This window comes from Lynx rufus, unplaced genomic scaffold (assembly GCF_022079265.1).
Source record: "Lynx rufus isolate CCGP_SWC_20201006 ecotype Redwood Valley unplaced genomic scaffold, mLynRuf1.p SCAF_2, whole genome shotgun sequence".
Lineage (NCBI taxonomy): Eukaryota > Metazoa > Chordata > Mammalia > Carnivora > Felidae > Lynx > Lynx rufus.
In genome coordinates, this window is record NW_025814834.1 from 117,073,763 (window position 1) to 117,093,803 (window position 20,041).

General features: G+C 55.5%; 1 protein-coding gene and 1 long non-coding RNA gene across 6 annotated transcripts; one reads left to right on the plus strand and one right to left on the minus strand.

Moving 5' to 3' along the window:
- Positions 1-296: 296 nt before the first annotated feature.
- ADAMTSL4 (ADAMTS like 4) lies at positions 297-11,971 on the minus strand. Of its 2 annotated transcripts, none has more exons than XM_047085168.1 (18): positions 11,887-11,971; positions 9,321-9,425; positions 9,077-9,134; positions 8,445-8,797; positions 7,555-8,230; positions 7,204-7,306; positions 6,351-6,487; positions 5,784-5,988; positions 5,379-5,551; positions 5,114-5,225; positions 4,825-5,010; positions 4,500-4,629; positions 3,975-4,158; positions 3,434-3,610; positions 2,937-3,143; positions 2,645-2,824; positions 2,228-2,372; positions 297-2,075 (listed from the first exon to the last, which is right to left on the minus strand). In XM_047085168.1, the coding sequence occupies exons 2-18, from the start codon at positions 9,338-9,340 to the stop codon at positions 1,939-1,941; spliced, it is 3,183 nt and encodes a 1,060-aa protein (XP_046941124.1). In that variant the 5' UTR covers positions 9,341-9,425; positions 11,887-11,971; the 3' UTR covers positions 297-1,938. The 2 variants fall into 2 exon arrangements, with proteins under 2 accessions (XP_046941124.1, XP_046941123.1); XM_047085167.1 differs by having other exon boundaries at positions 3,954-4,158; positions 11,887-11,970.
- On the plus strand, positions 9,404-19,453 carry LOC124516044 (uncharacterized). 4 transcript variants are annotated; one of them, XR_006962968.1, is made up of 6 exons: positions 9,404-10,410; positions 13,632-13,735; positions 13,825-13,882; positions 17,031-17,193; positions 18,117-18,249; positions 19,170-19,453. It is a non-coding gene; the product is annotated as an uncharacterized LOC124516044 (long non-coding RNA). The 4 variants fall into 4 exon arrangements; XR_006962967.1 differs by lacking the exon at positions 19,170-19,453 and having other exon boundaries at positions 18,117-18,310; XR_006962965.1 differs by lacking the exons at positions 18,117-18,249; positions 19,170-19,453 and having other exon boundaries at positions 17,031-17,844.
- Positions 19,454-20,041: the final 588 nt, after the last annotated feature.

A 20,041-nucleotide genomic window follows, 5' to 3' on the forward strand; every position in this document is an offset into this window, starting at 1 on the left:
ACACCTCCTCTTGAGGCTCAGGGTCTTCAGAGACATTGACATCGGGCTTGCCTTGTACCCTCTTTCCTCACTCGTTCCCTTTGGGCTAGTTTCATTTTCCTTTCCCTCACTCCCTTGGCCTCCTTCCTCACCTACTGTCCTCCCAAGAAGTTGCCCAAGGTCTTCCTTCTCAGCCACTTCCAACCCAGGGAGAGTCTAAGTCCCAAGGCAGCAGTATGACACCAGGGAGCTGCTAGAGAAGTCCTGGTATCCTTCATGAGATTTTGATGTGTTCAGGAAACAGCAGAGTTCAGTTGTTTCCGCAGGCCTTTATTAACGGTCTTGGCCAGACTTGAGGTACAGGGATGGGAGGAGGGAGGCCTCTAATGCGGATGAATCTGTTTCTGTTGCACTGCATCCCCCTTCCTCTCCTAGGCACAGGGACCCCTGGAAGTGTAGCTTCCGGAAGTGGAGACCTGCACTCAGACCTCAGAATTGCCGGGGTCAGGGAAAGGATCTGTATTATATGTAAAAGGCTGCTCACTCACACACCACCTCTAGCAAGCTATTTACCTTGAGAGATGACAAGGGCAAAGGAGGGAGGGAGACAAGCGTGATACATCTCTGAAGAATGTGTCTTTGGCAGGACATCCAGTACTGACTTGGCTCCGCCCTCAACCCCGCCCTCAACCCCTAGAGCCAGGCCAGACTCCTCCTCCTCCAGCCGTTTCCGCTGAGGGAAGGGGGAGGGGCATAAGTCAATTTATTTACCCCTACCCTAGCAAAAGCAATAATAAACCAAGATCCTAATAGAGAAATAAATGAGTGATAGCAGAAAAGACGGGGGAGGCAGGCAGGGCCAAAAAAAGAGAACGGGAAAAACAAAACAAAAAAAAACCTTTAAAGCCAGCTGCCATTGACAGCAGGGCTACTAGATTCCAAGAGATTTTATAGAAAGACTCGGCCTACTGAGAAACCCACCATAGGCCCTGCAGTTTCTCCCCAGCTCTGGAAGCAAGCTTCCAACTCTTTACCTAAAGCGGGAGAAGCGGTGACCTCTAGTGGCCAGTGACCAACCTGCAGGGCCTAGGTTGGCCAGGATCCTCTCCCATGATTGGGGCTCACTCATTGGCCTTTCTGGGCCCAGACTCTCCGCCTGGGCTCTAGGCGCTGTTCCCCTTCCCACCCCTCATTCTGACCTCACACTGCTTGTCTAGGTGGCCCAAGTCGCTGGGTTCCCATCAGGACAATAAAGAACCTCTTTCTCATTTGTCATAATCATCTTTAATAAAAAATAAATTAGTTCTGGGGTGGGAATCATTTTAGGAGGTGGGGAGCGGGAGCAGGGGCTAGGGTGTCTTGTTCTAGCCTTTCTTTTTTCCATCTTCTGCCCAGCTGGTCCCTGCTCTGGGGAGGTAGTCTCTCTTTCTGGGGCAAAGCAGGATTGGCAGTGGCTGACCCTCATCCCTAGCTGATTATGAAAGGTAGGGATAGAGAGACTAAGTATGGGGGGAGGGGTTGGAGGACAAATGGGTGGTTTAGAAGATGTGAGGCCTGAACATGAGAACTGAAGTGCAGGGCACAAGTTGGGGTTAGAGAGGCCAGTCACCAGGCAGTCTGGATTACTAAGGAGCTCTCAGCCTAGAAAAGTCTCAGGGAAACAGGCATGGTCCCTCCCCATTCCTCTTCAGTTTAACCTCTTTTTTTTGAGAATACATGTGTGTGAGCACACACATCCACGCGGACCCAGATACACACGTGGGGTCTATGTGCACACATCCCCTCAACCACACACAGACCCAGCCACACACACGTGATGGTTATCTTGCCGCCCACAACCACCCTAGGGGACATCCCTGGTGAGACTAGGGCAGGCTGGAGAGCCAGAGGATATAGAGTGGGCTGATGGGTGGGTGACTGATGGTGGAAACCATGAGGAGAGGGTCTCTTGGACTCATTTCAGGCGGGCTCTGGGGGAGAACGCTCCAGGACATGGGCGCAAGAGCGGCAACAGGTGGCTGTGTAGTAGGGATAGACGCAGAGACGGGCCTGTACCACCAGGGGGCAATGTGGAGAGCTGTCCTTGCACTGATCATCTGGGGACAGAGGAGGCCAGGGGGCACAAGACAGTCACCCAGACCCTTCCGTTTGGAGGTGCAGTGCCCACTCCCACTGGTCCTTTCTCATCTCCCCCACACTTCAGTTAAGTCCAGTGTATTGGGGTTAGGGGGAAAAAGGGGCTCTTTACCGGGGCGCTGGCTGCAGGGCTGGCTGTTACAGGGTCGTTTCCTGGATGGCCGCAGGTGAGGAGGGCATCGGACGCTGAGGGTCTGGTTGGCGGTCAAGCACTGGACCTCCCTTGTCTGCACACCCCCCTGGCAGGAGCGAGAACACTGGGGAGACCCCGACTATCAAATCAGACCTTCACTGTGACCTAGGCTCCTCCTGAACCCCACCACCTTCCCTGAAAGTAGTATGGGGGGTGGGGGCTCTCCTGGAACACTGTGAAATCCCACATGGACGGGTCCCCCACATCTATAGGGAGTAAGACAATGGTAAACCATCGCAGCTGGCCTCATCCTGGGACGCAGTGGGGATACCATAAGAGGAGCCCCCCTTTCCCTGGAAGTCCATGCAGAGCAGGGTGAGGGAGCCAGGCACTCACCGGACTCCAGGGCGTGGAAAACCACCGGTCCTGGCAGTCCTGCCCCTGACAGGGCTGCAGGGCAGGAGGCCTGGGCAGGTGGGAACAGTTGCTGGGAGAAGTCACGTTGAACTCAGTACCCAGTTTGGACACACAAATTATGTCTCTACGCTGTGTGCCAGAGCCACACTCCGAGGAACACTGATACACAGGAAAGGGAGGGTGTGCAAGGGGCAGAAAGAACAGGGATCACTCCCACCGGCCCACAGGGAATCCCACCAATGGGTACCCCCCTCCCAGGCTCTTGGCTCACCTCAGCCCAAGGCCCCGTGTACCAGCACCAAGTCATCTCACAGGGTCCTAAGCTGCAGGCACGCATGTCAGGGGGACGGCTTCCGGGCGCACAGCTCTGCTCACTGGTCCCTGCTCCTGATTCCTCCTGGCCCGCCCCATGGGCCTCCCCGCTCCCCAGGCAAACCACAGACCTTCGCTGGATTCCTGTGCCACACTCGGCTGAGCACTGTTGAGAAGGTGATGGGTAGGGGAGGAGGAGAGGTGAGGGTGGTGTGTCCTGGATCCCCAGAGTTAGGGAGTGCCCAGGGTACCAGCCAGATAAGTGGAACCTGTGCTGGGAATCCAGGACCCTAATGTGAGCTTTGCTCACTTAGTTCTGAGTTTCTGGCATCAGCAGCATCTAGCACACAGTAGGGCTACTGACGTGTACTATGCGTACTGACATGTGTTGGAAAGAAGGGTCCTGGGTGTGGGGCACCAGGGACGTGGGGCTTGGATAAGGGGTGTAGGGCCCACCTTGGAGCTCCAGTCGCTGTGGAACCAGGCTGTAGTACAGGGCCCCATGTCACAGGCCTCTCTGCTGGAGGGCCGTGGAGGGCCTGATGCACACTCCCTCTCGCTCACTTCATCACCATTGTTTCCCACACAGCGAACTTGCCGACTCCTCTGGCCACGCCCACACCGCACAGAGCACTGAGGGTAAGAGAGCATCCCAGAGCCTGGACCCCCAGGCTTCCTCCCTAGCCTCCAGCTCCAGGTCTGTGGCCTGGGAACCAGGAACTGCCTTTCGTCCCTAACTGGGCAGTTACATGGCTTTATGCGCTGAGGGGCAGGCTGAGCAGGTGGCTCTGGGCTGGAACCCCTGGTTCAGTGTCTTATCTGCTTTATAGATGGGGGTCTCACAAGAGATCTTGTCAGTCAAAAAGCTTCTGCTGATTAAAAAAAAAAAAATGGAAAAACCACTGCTCTAACTCACTGGTGCCTTTCATCTAGGGTCCTTCCCATTCTGGCAGCCTCCTGACCCAGTCCCACTCACCTGGCTCCAGGGGGAACGAACCTCCCAATGGCCACAGAGGCGTAGCTGACAGGGCTGGGTGACGTTGGGCCGGGGGAGATGTCCGCAGCGCTCCGGAGGCACGGAGGAGCCACCCCCCCCAAACTCCTGCCGGCAGCGCAGCTGACGGTGCTGGGTGCCAGGGCCACAGGAGCGGCTGCAGGATGTCCATTCGCCAGCCTCCCAGCTGTGGGCGTGGTGGGGCAGGGGAGAGGCAGAGACGCAGAGGAAGAAAACAGAGACACAGAGATGCGTGGGGCTGCCATATGTGGGGCAAGGGATGATGGGCTTCGGGTGGGGAGGCCCTGCAGAGAAGGAGCATCTTCAGAACCTGGAATCTGAGTTCCCTTGTGGGGCTCAGGCTGCCGGGGTTTTCTTGCTGTCTGGGGAATGTAAACCTTTCTACTGACATGCTGTCTGTCTGCAGCCAGGAGACCTTGGGTACTGGGCCCAGAATGCAGGTGGGATCCTGAGCAGGGACGGCTGCTGTGTTTTAGGACCCTAGCCCTCCCTGGGGGTCATACTCACTATGGAGGGCACGGGGGACCGTGGCAGGGCTCCAGGGGGTCTGGGGGCCTGGCTCCCATGGCACAGCTGTGTTCATCCAGTTCCTCCCCTGACTCACGAGAAATGCAGAGGAAAATGGGGCGCCAAACACCTGAAAGGGATGAGAAGGAAACCAGGGGAGGCAGTCTGGCTCAGAGCCCAGCGTCAGTGGGGCCCCAGGCACTGGAATCTGACTTGGCACAGAGTCAAGGTGTGGACCCACACTCCTGAATGTGGGATCAGGCGTGCCAAGTCAGGGATCTGGGCTGCGGGTGCCCGGAATCCAGGCTGGTACACAAAGTCTCACCTTTCCCACAGGATGCTGAGCACTCCGAGTGTCCCACTCGTTTCCAGTATCCAGTCGGAGACCCCAGCGGAGTCCTGGGATGGGGTGGAGCGCGCATCTGGGGGATCCGCACCTGACGCTGGAGAGTGCCTGGGGTCCGCGCAGGGCGGGGCGCCAAAGCGGGTGGGGACTCTACCCTCAAAATCTCTATGCAAGGACAGTGGAGTAGACGAATCAAATGCACCCCACTGCCTCCAGACTCCCCTTTCAGTCCCTCCCTGCCTCCCAGGTCTGGGGAGCAGAGTCTTACCCTGCTGGAGGTAGGGGAGGTGGGGCTCTGGGGTGGTGCTCTCAAGATCTGGAGGAGGTGAAGAGATAACATACTGATAAAAAATGCCTGGGTTTTCCTCCTGAAAGATCACCTGGGAAGAGAAAGAGAAGGTAATGAATTGTCTGGGGAGGCAAGAAGGGCATACCACTCGCCTTCCCTCCATCTTGAGACCCACAGCTTTGCCCTCAGAGGGAAAGCCTCCCACCACCCCCCAGCAGTCCAGCTTCCTGGGCCCCAAGCTCACGTAGACATCCACAGGCTGGGTAGTGGGCCCTTTGGCTGACAGACTCTCCCCCTTGCCCTCCTCTCGAGAAGGACGGTTGTACAGGAAGACAGTCCCACTGGCCGTGTAGGACCCAGGGGGATCCACAGCCCAGTTTCCATTGATGATGGACTGGCCCCCAGGGCCTCGAAGGGCTGGAGATTGGAGATCAGGACACCAGATCAGTCGTGATGTCCTTCTCCTAGCACTCCCTAAGCCATGCAGAGCCCCAGATGCCCCCGTTCTCTCGCTCTCTCCACAGGGCAAGGAGGCCCCGACTTCTCTCTGCTTGGCCCATTTGCTGTGTTCAGAGCAGGTGTAGAGGGCTGAACCAGGAGACCAGGAATGGAATGGAGACCCAAGACTCAGGAAATCCAGAGAACTCACCAAGGTAGTTGGAGCTGGGCCGGAGCTGGGCGATCTGGAGCTGGGAGGCTCCAGCAGGAATCGACAGGATCTTCTGATAGCCCAGAGGGCCCCCCCGGTCAGTGAGGTTTCCTGAGATGAGGCGGCAGGTGGAATCATCACCCCCACAGACCCCACAGCCATCTGGACGCCTGCCAGAGCCGAGGATCCCATCACAGCCGGGGCTCTGGGGGAGAGTGAGGCAGGGGCCGCTTGAGACGAGATACCACCGCACCCCAGCCTCATCCTCTTCGGACTCTCCAGCTTGCCCTGCACCTTGATCTTTACTGCAAGTGAGAATGTGTTTCTCTGCCAGCCCACCAGCCCCAGCCAGCCTCCACCGAAGTGTGTATATGCCTGAGGGGGTCCTTCCTACAGTTCACCTCCTGGTTCTGTTCTCACTTCCAGCTGGGCAGGGAAGAACTTTCCTCTGTGCAATCTCAGCCTAGGGTTTTGTTTCTGTGATGATGACTAAGGAGACTGTGTGTGCATGCCTATGTGTGTGTGTGCATGCGTGTGCACACACACAGACACACCATCCTCCCTCACCAGACAGCGTCCGGCCACACAGATGTCTAGGGCTCCAGGCTGACACAGGGTCCCATCCTGGACCTTTTCGGTATGACGGACATAGAAGCGGAAGCCACGAGGACGGCAGTTCAACTCACAGCGTTGGGAGCCCTGAACTAAGAAACAGGGTAGAAGGGTGGTTAGCTGAGGTCCCTGGCGAGAGGCCAGCTGCCAAAGGTCCCCAATTAGCTATAGGGCATCCTGAGGTTGACTACGTCACTAGGATGAAGGGAATATGACAATTGTATTTTCTCAAAAGTTCCTTTGAGGGTCACACAAAAGTTGAGTCAGATCAGTTGAGGTCACGGAGACCAGTGAAGAGGCTGTGAATCGTGAGAGAGGAGATACTTGAAACCTATGATCACGCGAGCTCACAAAGGGGTTTCTTGGCATCAAGCTGACACAGGCCTAAAATCAAGTGGATGGGAACTTGGGAACAGGTGGTCTACAGCAGCCAGGGCCCACGGTGCACCGCGCCCTGCTGTCTCCCTGACCGTGCCCCTCTCATGTCGACCCCACCTCCTGGGATGGACTTCCCAGAGGAGGCCAGCCAGAAGGTGCCTCTGGACACTCCCCCTCCCAGCCCGATCCCTCTGCTGATGATCCCATCGTCATCTGACAGCTGCGTCCTGTCTGGAAACCCACTCCCCTTTCTGTGCCTGTGCTGTCTCTTCACCCTGGCCCTGGCCCTGGGAAATAAAAGAAAATATTTCACAAAAGGGAAATACAAGGGCCTCCAGAGGAGATCTAGAGGGGCTGGGTGTCTCCCTCTTCCTGCCATCCCCCAATCTTAAGCCAGTTCAGCTTCCCCAGGGGGGGCTACAAACCTCACCTTCTGTGAAGGGCTCCCATTGGTACAGCTGGCCCATGAACTCCTGGGAGTCAAAGGCTGAACACTGCAGGGCCCGGGGGTCTGGATGCTCAGGGGGGCAGGGCTGAGGTGGGGGGGATACAGAGGAGTCAAAGCTGGGGAGGAAAATGGGGGTGTGGGTCAGGGCTGGATCTGGGGGTGTGGGAGGGAAGGTCGGGTCTGTGGAAGAGCTCCGAGGCCCCTACCCTGAGGAGGTCAGACGCCAAGGCCCTTCTCCCTCAGGTCCCGATCTGACAAGCCGAGGCCCCAGACTCAGGGTCAGGGGAGCAGAATTGCAAGTCTGGGGAGGGTATGGTCTGAGGAAGAACTCACCGCTTGGCTGCAGGCTCTCAGCTGCTCACTCTCCCCAGAACATCTTGGGACAGGGCTACTGGGAGCAAAGAGGCTCCAGAGGGAACTGGAGTGGGGACCAGCACTCAGCAGAGGCAACCAGCCATCTGGGTAGTGAGGGGCAGGCTCCATGAGGGACCCTTGAAGATTCCCCCCAGGACTCCAGTGCTCCTGGGTCTGGTGACCTCTGCCCCGAGGGGCAGAAAGGAAAGGATTAGGGTGCCTGTCTGGCACCTGGAGACTGGCCCGACCCTGGGAATTTGGCATTCTTGGCTGAGGGGGCATGTGGAAAGAGCTACTGTCCCCTGGGGAGGGGATGGACAAGAGGATGTCTGTGCCAGAGGCTCTGGGGTGGGGCCGTGTGGGGGCAGGCCTGGTTCTAGAAGGCCCCTCTGTCTGAGCAGCATGGGGGCTTCCGGGCTCTGCTGGGGGGGACAGGGGGCGGGAAGACGGTTCTGTAGGAGGGAGCTGAGCTTGAGCTGTGTGGTTTGTGGAAGATGGCTCTGTTCTTGGAGTTAGGGATGAAAGAACTGAGGTGTGGGGGAGCTCGGATCTGCGCAGCCTCCGGGGGTGCCTGCGGTTCCGATGGAGTGGCAAAGCAAAGGGCACTTTCCCGTAACCAAACATTCCCGGCTTGATGGGGTCTCGAACTCGGGATCTGAGAAGGTGTAGCAGACACGCGGTCACAGCTCGGGCCAGCTCCGTCCGACCCAGCCTCTTCCCCGGCCCGCCCCCGACCCCCCCTCCTCCCGGCGTCTACTTTGAGCGCCAAAGATAAGCCTCCCGCTGCCACGCATCCTTTACTCCCGGTCCCTCAGTCCCAAGCCCCGCCCCTGACCCAAGTCCCACCCTTCCCTGGATCCCAGCCTCACCTCCGAGCTGCTGGAATCTCCTGGGCCTCTGCTCTCCCTAACTGGGAAGCAGGACCTCGAAAGGGGCCACCTCTTCCCCGAGGCTGTGGCCTATACAGGGGGAGGGTTTCTCGGGAAGTCTGGGGTCTGGAGCCCTGACCCTGGGGGAGCAGGGCTTCTGGGTGTCTTGGGGGCCGGGGTGGGAAGGGCAGGCCCTGGTGTTGAGCTGTAGGGAGCTGACAGGTCCGACTCCTGCGCTGCACCCCAACTCCACAGGGCTGGGAGCAAGAGGCCCACTGGTCCCAAGGACCCCAGATGCCCTCAGGGCCCTGGCCCTCCTCAGGGGGTGTCTGAATAGAGTGTCCAGACAACACCTATGTGGACAAAAAGGTCAGACAAAATTAGAAGGATTTTCGCGTAACTGTGCAGAGTATCCACTCCAGTGCCTGAGGGCTGGGGCTGTTGTTACTGGCCTGAGGGCACATTCGGTAGCACAGGTGAGACTTGATGTTATTTGGCAAAGAGTTAGTGAGCTGGGGGGTGGGAGGGAGGCTGGGAGGGCAAATGCGAAAGGGGCCATCACTCCAAGGCCTGTAGGAGTGGGGTGGAAGATAGGAAGGGGGCAGGGTCCCAGCCTCTGGTGCCTGGCTTACCTCCTGATCCAGGCAGAGCTCAGGGAGGGACAGAAGCAGCATCAGGCACAACTGGGACCTGCAAACCGGCCAGAGGAGGTGTCACAACACCCCACCCCCACCCCCAGCAGGCTCCCCGCATCCTGATGCCAGCTTCTCAGAAAGCAGAAGTCACTCATCACTTGCCCCCGCCCCGCCCAGTAGTGGCCTATCCGTCACTTTCAGGAGCAGAGCCGCCCCCGCAGCCGGCAGCCCCACAGCTTACCTGCCCGCCCACTTCTCCATCGCTCCTCCCTTGAAGCCCCAGGCCGGGAGAGGGGACCGGAAGTAAACACGCTACTCCGGCATCTGAGCGTGCAGGGGGCGCGCTCTGCGGGGACAGAAGCCCGGTGGTTACCTCTCCAGTCTCCAGAGAGCTGGGGTTGGCAGGGATGGCTCCTCAGGACATCGAATGAGGATGGAGGTTCGGCGGGGGGGGCGTCCCACCCTTTTCTGACACTAAGGGTGAGAGCGGGAAGGAATGCTGCCCCTTCCCGCCTGCCGAGACTGGAGGGTGGGGGTCTGACCTCGGCCTCCCGACTGTGGCCCAGTCCCCTCCCCTCAGCCTGCAGGAACTCCTCAGCCCCTCCCCCATCCCAACCAGGGGCTGTTTCCAGGCCAGCTCAGGCCACACAGGCCACACAGGCGCGCCCATCTCCCCTAAGATGATTTTCTTCTGGTCCCACCTCCCGCCCTCCCAGGGGTCCCAGACGGTTGAGGAGGGAGGCCTGGGCGAGGACATGCCAGATGCCGGCTCTGAGGAGGTGACAGGAGGCCGCTCTGGGCTTTCCATATCCTACCTGCCTCCCAGCATTTTCTTCCCTTTAAAACTAAGCTCCTTCTGGAGCCCCAGGCACATCTCTGCCTCAAACACTTTCTAGCCCAGGGATAAACTAAGTGGGCCAATGGTTTAATCTGTAGAGAAGCAGGTGATTTTCCCCTTGCGATGTAAGGGGACCCCTCCCTGTAACGAAGGCTCATTTCAGGTGCGACCATGATGGGCAGGGGGGCCCCCGGGCAGGAGGGATGCAGCCAGAGGGGCCGTTGCTCCCCAGTCACACACCTCGCACTCTGAGGAGCCGGGAAGTCCTTCCTCAAGTCTAGCTTCCATTAGCAGGGAGGTGGAGCTCCGAAACCTCCCCTGGTCTCAAAGCCACAGCTGCCCCACCCCTCCAGCCCCTAGCTCCCTCCCACGAGCCCACCCCACCCCCACTCCTCAACCCGCTCTTAGTTCTGCTTTCCAGGAAAAAAAAAAAAAATGTTTCTGTTGGATCTGAAAGGCACCCGGGAGAGGAATCCAAGGAGCTAATGCTGAGGTGGGCCAGCTCAGGGGCAGGAAAATGGCAGAGGGGAGGGCAGGAATGTGCTTGGGGGTAGCAACATTCAGCCCCACTCCCCTCCCTGAGACCCCAAGACGTGGAAACGTAAGGGAAGGTTTGCGGAGGACGAGCCTGAGTGCACAGGGTCACCTCAGCTGCTTGGGGTTGGTAAGGGGTTGCTGATGGCTGCTCTTCCCCCCCCCCCCTGCTGGGCTGGCCACTGAGGTCACCAGCTCCACCCTGATGGGGGCGTAGGGGCTCCAGAGAAGGGCCAATGGTCCACCCAAGCCTTCAGCTCTCTGCCTGACTCTGTGCCTTGATGCTGAAGAGGAGAGATGGGGGTGTGATCACTGTCTGCCCCTTCTCTGCTGCTGGGCACCCACCCTTTCCACTCCCTCTCAGCCTCTGCTTCTCTCTGCTCCCCCAGGGTCTGTATCTTGCTGTCTCTATGGGTCTACCCAGTACACATAATCCCATCCTGAGCTGGGTTTGGCTTCGGCAATTCCCTGGAGAAGTGAGGGGTGGGGGTGGGGGTGACGTGAACTCCTGGAGCCCTGGCCAGGCCTGGCTCCCTCTCTGGAAAAGTCCTACCCCACCCCCTGCACAGCTGGGCAGGGGGCCGACACCCCCTCCGCTGCAGAAACAGACACACATTTGTGCTTCTCCCCCTTTGCATGTTCCTCATCTGGTGTGTCTCTCTGTCCAGGGTGAGGAAAGGAGAGGTCAGCAGTGGTCACCCTGGTGCCAGGCTGGAGACTGGTCTGGACAAACCTGGGCTCCTCCTGGCCACACCTCCACACTGGCCAGTGAGGATCAAGAAGGGGAGACCTGGGAAGGGCCACACCCTTCACCCCCAGAGGGACCCACTTCTGGGAAATGGGTCACTGCTGCAGGGGGTGGAACAGCATGTTTCAGGGCTGTCTGGAGACTCCCTAGCCTGGGTCAGAACTCTGTCCTCACTGTGCCAGCCTCTCCTGGGTCCTGGACGACCATTCCAACAGGTGTCCTTCCTTTCTAATCATCAGGCTGAGCTGGATCAGGGGCACCCGTCGGCATCCCTCCCAGGGTCCCCAGCCCCATCTCCAGAACTGGAGGGGGTGGCAGGGGCACACACCATCCAGGAACACCCCTCCTGGAGGAGGAGAGCAGGGGACGCCAGCGCGTGCGGGGAGGTCCTGGGTATGTTTTCCAACTTCGCTCCGTGACTTAGTAGGAATTTTGGCTGATTTTCCGCACGGGTGATGGGGCCAGAGTTCCACAGGATCAGAACGCCCTCCCCAGAAATTCGACCCCAGGGACTGGAAGATCTTCCGAGGCTACAGAGCTGGGGCTGGGGTCGCGGCTGGGGCGCGACCGCGGGGCACGGGGCGCGGGGGCGGGCGCTGGCGAGCGCGGCGGGGGCTCTAACGGGACCCGGGGAGAGAGGGCGGCCGGGGCCGGGGCTCCCGGGGCGGGGGAGGGGGAGGTCTGTACCTGCTCCGCGCGGCCCCAGCGGCCCGTTAACCCTTCTGCGCCCGGACGCTCCCTGGAGGCAGCCTCGCTCCGCGGCGGCCACTGCGGCCCCTGAGCCCGGCTCGGGACACTGCTGCCTCTGGCCGCGGCTCCGCCCCCGCGCCCGCCCCCGCCCGCCGGCGCCCCGCCCGCCACGCGCCCAGCCCGCGCCCCTCGGCGGCCCCCAGCCCCCCGCGCGTACAGGCCACCCACCCGGGGCGCGGGCGCTGACCGCCCCTGTGTGCTGGCGCCCGCCGACGGCTCAGGCGAAATCCGGGCCGTCCCTGCCCGCCCCGGAGGCAGCCGTCACTCCGGGCCCCGTCCCGGGGGGCCGCGCGCTGGGCTTGGCGGGGGGGCGGGGGGGGCCTCGGGACCCCGGCCGCCGGACCGTCCCTGCACGGGGGCGGGGGGAGCTGCCCTCGAGCGCGGTGGGCGAGCCCCGTGCGGGTGGGGGCTGCGCTCTGCGGCGCGGTGAGCCGTCGGCCGTCCCTGCCCTCTCCTCCATGCAGCCCTCCTGCCTGTCCCAGATTGGGCCGTGCCCTGTGTGGCTGGGAGAGCTCCGGGTCCTCTGTGAGCCTCGGTTTCTTCATCCGCAACATTTTACACACGGGGGCGTAAAGGAATGCGCTGACTCAGGAGTCAGGGGATCTGGGTTTGAATCTCAGCTCCAGGACGTGCGGCTCTGTGGTCTTGGCCGCAGTTTCCCCACCGGTCAAATGGGGCTGATCTGATATATATGATAGGCCCGGAGATATGTCTGTCCATCCGTATCTGGAGGAATGCACCCCAAACGCGGAGTGAGCCACACCTGAGGAGGGGAAAAATAGGCTTTCGCTGTTTTGCTCTATATGCTTATATAGTGTTTGAATTTGTACCCAGAAGCGTTATCTATGTTATTGGCGTAAATAAATAACATATACAAAATGTCTGACATAGAGTACTTAAGTGGTCACTATTAGTTTAAACATTTTATTTGCTATCTACTCATGAACCACAGCCATGTATTGTTAGGTCTACCCACTATTTTAAAGCTTTTTTTTTTTTTCTTTTTCCATTGACTTGTCAATATTTTAAAACCAGATGTTTCATAACTTCCTTGAAAAACAAAAACATAGAAATAAAAGCTCTAGCAACATTGTCCTGTGTCACCACAAAATCACGGGGTCTCAGGCGCTCCCACCTCATGTTTCTTGAGCACCTGTTTTTTCTTGGTGCCGACACAGAGGGCAGTCTGTGGCCTCAGGGAGTTGGGGCTAGTTGGACACAGCCAACCACCGGGAAGTAAGCACTGAACTCAACAGAAGCCAATGTTAATCTGGAAGAGATGAGGGAAGTGAAAATCTAAAAGCTTTTAAAATGTTAAGAATTGGGGCGCCTGGGTGGCCCTGGCGGTGAGCGTCCGACTTCAGCTCGGGTCATGATCTCGCGGTTCTTGAGTTCGGCCCCGCGTCAGGCTATGTGCTGACAGCTCAGAGCCTGGAGCCTGCTTCTGATTCTGTGTCTCCCTCTCCCTCTGCTCCTGCCCCACTCACACTCTGTCTCTCTCTCAAAAATAAATAAACATTAAAAAAAAATTTTTTTTTAAATGTTAAGAACTGTTTCCTTATTTGGAGTTCAACATGTATGTTTTTTCAATAAATCCTTAAGTTCTTTCCAGACAAGGACTAGTTAAGCTACTTTGTATCATCTACATTTTTTCATACTTTGTGCTTTTTTTGTATTTGTAGGGTTAAATATTTGAATTGGAATGTTCTAGAACAGACAAATGAGTCCCAGATGCCCAGGCCTGCTCTCCCAACTTTTCCACCTAAGCCCAGAGGCCTACGGGCAGGTAGGTAAGCTGGCTGGGGACCAGAGGCCTCTGTGATTTTGTGGGGATTCAGGACAATGTTGCTAGAGCTTCTGTTTTTGTGTTTTCAGGAGAAGTTGTATCCGGTTTTAAAATATTGACAAGTGACTAAAAAACAATCTCAAAACAGTAAGTATACCAGAGGTGCCTGGGTGGCTCAGTGGGTCTGACTCTTGGTCTTGGCTCAGGTCATGATCTCACAGTTTCGTGAGTTTGAGCCCCTCATCAGGCTCTGTGCTGAGCAGAGCCTGCTTGGGATTCTCTCTCTCCCTCTCTTTCTGCCCCTACCCCACTCATGCTGTCTCTCTCAAAATAAATAAACAAACTTAAAAAAAAAAAAAAAGGCAGTAAGTACACTCCACAAAACCTATTGATCAGATTTGTCTACAAGCCTCAAGTTTGTGCCTCTCCTTAAAACATCCCTGGCATTGGGGCGCCTGGGTGGCTCAGTTGGTTAAATGTCTGACTTCGGCTTGACTTATGATCTCACAGTTTGTGGGTACAGCATCCAGCCCAGCGTGGGGCTTTGCACTGACAGCTCAGAGCCACTTTGGATTCTGGGCCTCCCTCTCTCTCTCTCTCTGCCATTCCCCCACTGGCGCTTGTGCGCTCGCTCTCTCTCTCTCTCTCTCTCTCTCTCACACACACACACACAAATAAATAAATAAACGTTAAACCAAACAAAACCATCCTCAGTGTTGGTCTTGTGTCCCTAAAGAGCTTTCGAAGCTAATGGGTTAATGCTGCTGTCCCAGGAGGGCTGGTTTATCTAGGGACTGTTGGTAACAGACAGCCCTAACCCAGAGGCATATTTATAGCCCTGGGTTTGGAGGGGAAGCCCCTTTGCCCAGACCTCAGAGTACAATGCAGGTGATGAAACGCCCAGCCCACAGGGCCAAAGGAAGATATTTTAGGTCAGGGGACCTTTCAGTGACCCTGAGTGACATCCCATCAGCATTCATTTATTTAGGAGGAGGCAAGCTGCCAAACAGGAGGGTGCCACTGAGCACAGCAGAGGGGGAAGGAGCCTGGGAGGAGAGAAAAGGTCTGCCTTTGACATTTGTAACTGCCATGAACTGAAGGTCAGAAATAGTCCCTTCCATTAAGAAGTGGCTGTGGATGAAAGAACTCATAAGATTTATCATTGTCACCTCCTGTGACCTGGTGGTCTGAAAATGTTGTATAAAGGAAAGAATTTCCTATGCCTCGGCAATTTGTGAAGTACCAGCTTAAATTTGCGGACACTGTCTTGAGGATAAAAGGAAGCATTTTTCAAAGGCTATATAATCAGTAGATGTTCACCCAAAAGTATCTCTGAAGACAGGACAGGTAGAAGATGAAGAGGAGGACGAGCTGAGAATTTGTCTGACTTTGAACTTAACACAGTGGCCTGATAATAATATAGCTAACATTACTCTGGACTCAGCAGTGCTTACTTACTTACAGCTATACTTACAGCTGTACTTGCTTACTTACAGCTATACAAGTGCTTACTCTGTGCACAGTCCTCAGCTTAACAGATTTGGAAACAGAGACACAAAGAGAAATGCAGTACTTGGCCCCAGGTCTCACAGGTAGAAGCTATTATCTGTATATATTGTGTGCAAGTGAAATTTTTGAGACATTTAGCTGAGTTTGTATTGTCATTTTTTTTTTCTGGTAGTATGTTAAGGGAGTTTTGTGTTGAATTAAGTAACATTTTTAACTACTGTTTCCTGTGAGACACTGTAGATAATGCTGATAATGCTGATGCTCATACCAGTGTGTACAGGTGGGGCCCAGGAACTAATATGAAACTGTGCCTTTTGGTTTGTGGCAATAGCAACCATTTTCAGAAAGCCTCGTGTTTGCCTTTCTGCCTCTCCGAATCATGGTTTGCTCAACTCCTTTGTTCCAGAAGAACCACTCTTTTCCCAGTCGCTACACACCAGGCTGATCTCCAGCTGTTGATTCCCAATGTCCTGTCACATTGGTTCACACTGTTTTCTTTCACTGATGCCATTCTTCTGACCATTAGGCTTTGCATTGGCCCAGTGAGCTCACTTCCCACAAGTTATGACAACAGCCTATTGTGATCTGTTTCCTACAAGGAACCTGGAGGGTGGGGATCACTCGGCCACATCTACCTTTGTATTCACCACCTCGCCTTGCACATAGTAGGCATTTAATAAATGCTTGTGGGATGAGTCCATGAAGGAGAAATGGTGAGCACTGCCTCAGCTCTGGACACATTCCAGCACTTTCTGGTGGTTGTCTTGTCCTATCATGGCTCACCTGGCTCTGGGGTAATGAAATGATGCAGAAACAGAATGTGACCCGTTTGGTAAACGAGGACCAAGACACGGATGGGATGCTCTAGTTTCCTAGTCACTGCTCTAGAGTCATTACATTTGGTCAGAAACTCCCAAAGTCTGAATTTTTCTTGATTTGATTTCCATATTTCAATCTAAGAGTACCTCTCAGGCAGATCTTGAGACTGCCTCAGTACCTCCCTGAGTCATGTATCTGTCTGGTCATCAGCATTCCGCAAACAGGAAGTGCTCGATAAATCTTTATGGAACTGAATGAATTGATTGGACATAACCTTGGCAGCCATTAAGTTTACAGTATCATCAGTCCTTTGACAACTGTGTTAAGTGGTTTGGACCCATGTGCGTATCTTCTTTCATATGTGTTTGGAAGACATGGCCATAAGCTAGAGCTTCTGGATCAGGCCCCCAAAATGTTTGCGGATACTCATTGTCTGCTAAATTGGAAGGTTCCTCAGACGATATCCTCTGTTATAGTCTCAGCACAACCGATTTACAGATTTAATAAGATGGTACCTGTCACCAGGGATGGGGAACAATTGGCCAGGACCTGTCCCTCTGATGCAAGCTTCCGCTCAGCCTTGTCTTTAGGATCTTCGAGAACATTCATCAGTGTCTGCGTGCCCTTGCAGCTGGCGGGGCCTGGGAGCCCATGGTGGTCCGTGCGGTCGCTGCTGCTGCAAGCTGGGGAGACTTGGCACTGGGTCCCGAAGAGGTTAACCGTCAGGGGACGGCGCTGATCCAGACTCCAGTCCCGGTTCTGCCATTTGGGAGTCGTGTGGCCTTAGACACGCTAAGCTGCTGCTCTGTCACCTCTGAACGTCGACTAACGACAGTATCCAGCTTACCTACTTCACAGGCCACTGTGAAAACCAAAATAAAAATGACAGCATGCATGTGAAAGCTTAGAGTCCTATGGAAAAGTAAGTCGTGTTAGGTTAATGATGCTGTTCAAACTTTTTTTTTAGTTGATGGGCCACATAGATCAAGACTCTGGCTCCAGTGAAGACTTCAAGCTGCCTCGACATGATGCCCGGAGTTCTCCACTGAGGGTGCTGTCTCAGAACACAGCAAGACTCTGCCAGGACTTGCCGGTGACAGAGTGGACATATTCCTGTGTTCTCACGGCAGGTTGGCGATCGTGGCCCGGCCTCTGTGCCAGGGATTGGGGGAAAAAGTTATGTTGCTGTCTGGGCAGAAGCTGATTTTCTTCCTAAGAAATCTGGCACCAGACGTGTGCCACCAGGACTGAGTTCTGTGATGTCTTCCCAGCTTGGCGGACTCCTTGTCGCCCTGGGGCTCTGGGACCACAGTGTGTGGTGCTGTGGACTGGCTTGGGTTCAGCAGGAGCTGATGGGAAAGGTGCCTTGGGAAGATGGGCCAGGTCACAGAAAGAAGGGCAAGCACTGGCTAGTGGTAGCGGGGATGAGGCTCGAGGACTCCAAGCACTCTGAGAAAACACAGCAACCTATTGTTTCGGTCTTGGGTCTGGGAGTGCACTTCATGTACTGGCCACACATAGTACTGTGACCAGTTCCAAGATCAACTACAGATGTAAATTCAGAGCAGGACACAGTGCATTTTCCCAAGTAAGGAGGGTGACAGACACATATCTTCTCAGCCCAAAGAGGCTTCTACGAGAGAATAAAGGTCCATGTGATAAATGGGCCCAATTTCCAACCCCTCACCTAATTGTACAAGTAAATTAAGAATTTTCCCATCAGATGGGGCGCCTGGGTGGCTCAGTCAGTTAAGTGTCCGACTTTGGCTCTGGTCATGATCTTATGCCTTGTGGGTTCAAGCCCCGTGTCGGGCTCTGTGCTGACAGCTCAGAGCCTGGAGCCTGCTTTGGATTCTGTGTCTCCCTCTCTCTCTGCTCTTCTCCCACTTGTGCTCTCTCTCTGTCTCTCAAAAATAAATAAAAACATTTTAAAAATTAAAAAAAAAAAAAAAGAATTTTCCCACCAGAGCAGAGGTATACAGAGAGAGCAGGTTCTGGAAGTAATGTGGGTCCTAGTCACGGTTTGAGGAAGGTGTCACTTTCACTGTTACAGAGCAGAGCCAGAGTCTCTGGGCCAGAATGTGAGCAAGTCATTTCTACTACCTGCGCATCAAGAATATAGCTTCTTTCTTCATGGGTTGTTACTGGACACACAGGACTCTAACTGCCTTAAAGAAGGGGCCACGGTAATTCTCCCCACCTGAATCTCACTCTTGTGCCTAGAACTTTCCCTGCCTTTCTGGAGAAAGCCAGTTTGGTGTCAAATTAATCTGGACAGACTGTGCTGAAGGCCTAAGAAAGGCAGACATAAAAGGGTAAGAATAAGGGTACAGAGGCAGGCAGGGCTGCCAAAGGAGAGGCAAGAATTTCGTACATGCCAAGGACTTGAAGTCAGAAATAGAAGAGTTGGGGCATGATGTGAAGGAAAGGCGAGCTGAGGCAGGAGGAAGTGTGGGCTTGCCCTCTGACCACAGGCCTTGGCTCATTCAGGGGCCTCAAAAGCCCTGAATGCACAAACAAGGGCCCACCGGTACTGGAGAGGGTCTCCCTTCTCTGCTCACAGCCTTCCCTGCTCTTGGCAGCGTCAGTATCTACCTGGCTCTGAGCTTGGCATTCAGAGCCTTGCCCTGTGGCCACAGCTGGCCTCTCCAACTTCACCCCCACCCCAAACAGGCTGAGCCCCTCAGCCAGGGCCTGTGCTAGAAGGCCCTCTGCTCTCCCTCCCCTCTGTGCTCGGAACATCCACCTGCCAAGCCCCAGCTCAGTCTCTCTGAGGGAACTCCTGGTGTCCCAGGACCATCTCTGTCCATGTCTCTCCCTGGCCCAACCCTCTGGCCATGGCAGTCCTCTCCAGGCCAAGGGGGCCTGTCACTCAGGTGTGCCTGCCGATCACCCGTGGAGATTATTAAATTACAGGTGCCGGGTCCCCAGTCTGGGTGATCTCGTTCCTGAGCTCCATGGGTGATGGGTGCACGCCCGGGCATGAGGCCCCTCATCTAAACCACTCATGGGGAGGTTTGCCTGTGAACCGGGTCCTAATCTGGGTGCTGGAACACGGGTCTGAAGGAACCACATTTCAATTTCTTTCTCAATAATTTGTTTCAAGCTTTCCTGACCCTAGGGCGATGGAAACTCAATTGTCAATTTCGGGGATCCCACCCTCACCTTTGGGCACTCAGCAGCGCCAGCTGAGTTTCCAGAAAGACTGTGTTGGTGACGGCAAAGCTGTTTATTCACTGAGAGAAGCTGACAAATATCCTGGAGCAAAGGTCAGTCCGTCTTTCTTGCTCTGACCTTGCCGCAGCCAGGGTCACACGCCCAGAGGAGGGACGTGGCGGAGGAGCCGGCGGGGACACACCAGGTCAGTCTGTGGCAGTGGCACCTGGAACCTGGGGGAAGGAAGGGTCGTGATGAGGTCCACTCGGTTTACTTAAAACTGAATGAAGTCTTCTCCCCGAACCTGCTTCCTCTCCTGACTTCTCACCTGTTGTTCAAAATCCTAGAGTCCTCTTTAAGCCTTTCTCTCCTCACCCTAGAACAGTGTGGAACTTTAGAGGCATTTTGCCTAGTCCTTTATTAAAAAAATTTTTTTTAAGGTTTATTCATTTTTTAGAGACAGAAACAGAGCCTGAGTGGGGGAGGGGCAGAGAGAGAGGGAGACACAGAATCTGAAGCAGGCTCCAGGCTCTGAGCTGTCAGCACAGAGCCCGACGCGGGGCTCAAACTCACAAACCCTGAGATCATGACCTGAGGCGAAGTTGGATGCTTAACCAACTGAGCCACCCAGGCACCCCTCACTTTTGAATAACTAGATTATTTTAAAAACCCCAAAAAACTAGATTATGAATTGCCCAGGGCAGGGGCTTTGCCTCATACTTCTTGGTTTCCCCTGCAGGACCTGGTGTTGAGGACTGCGTGATAAAAATCTCAGTCACCTCTTGTGTGTGGTGTATGCTGAGGGGAAACTTCAGCAAAATC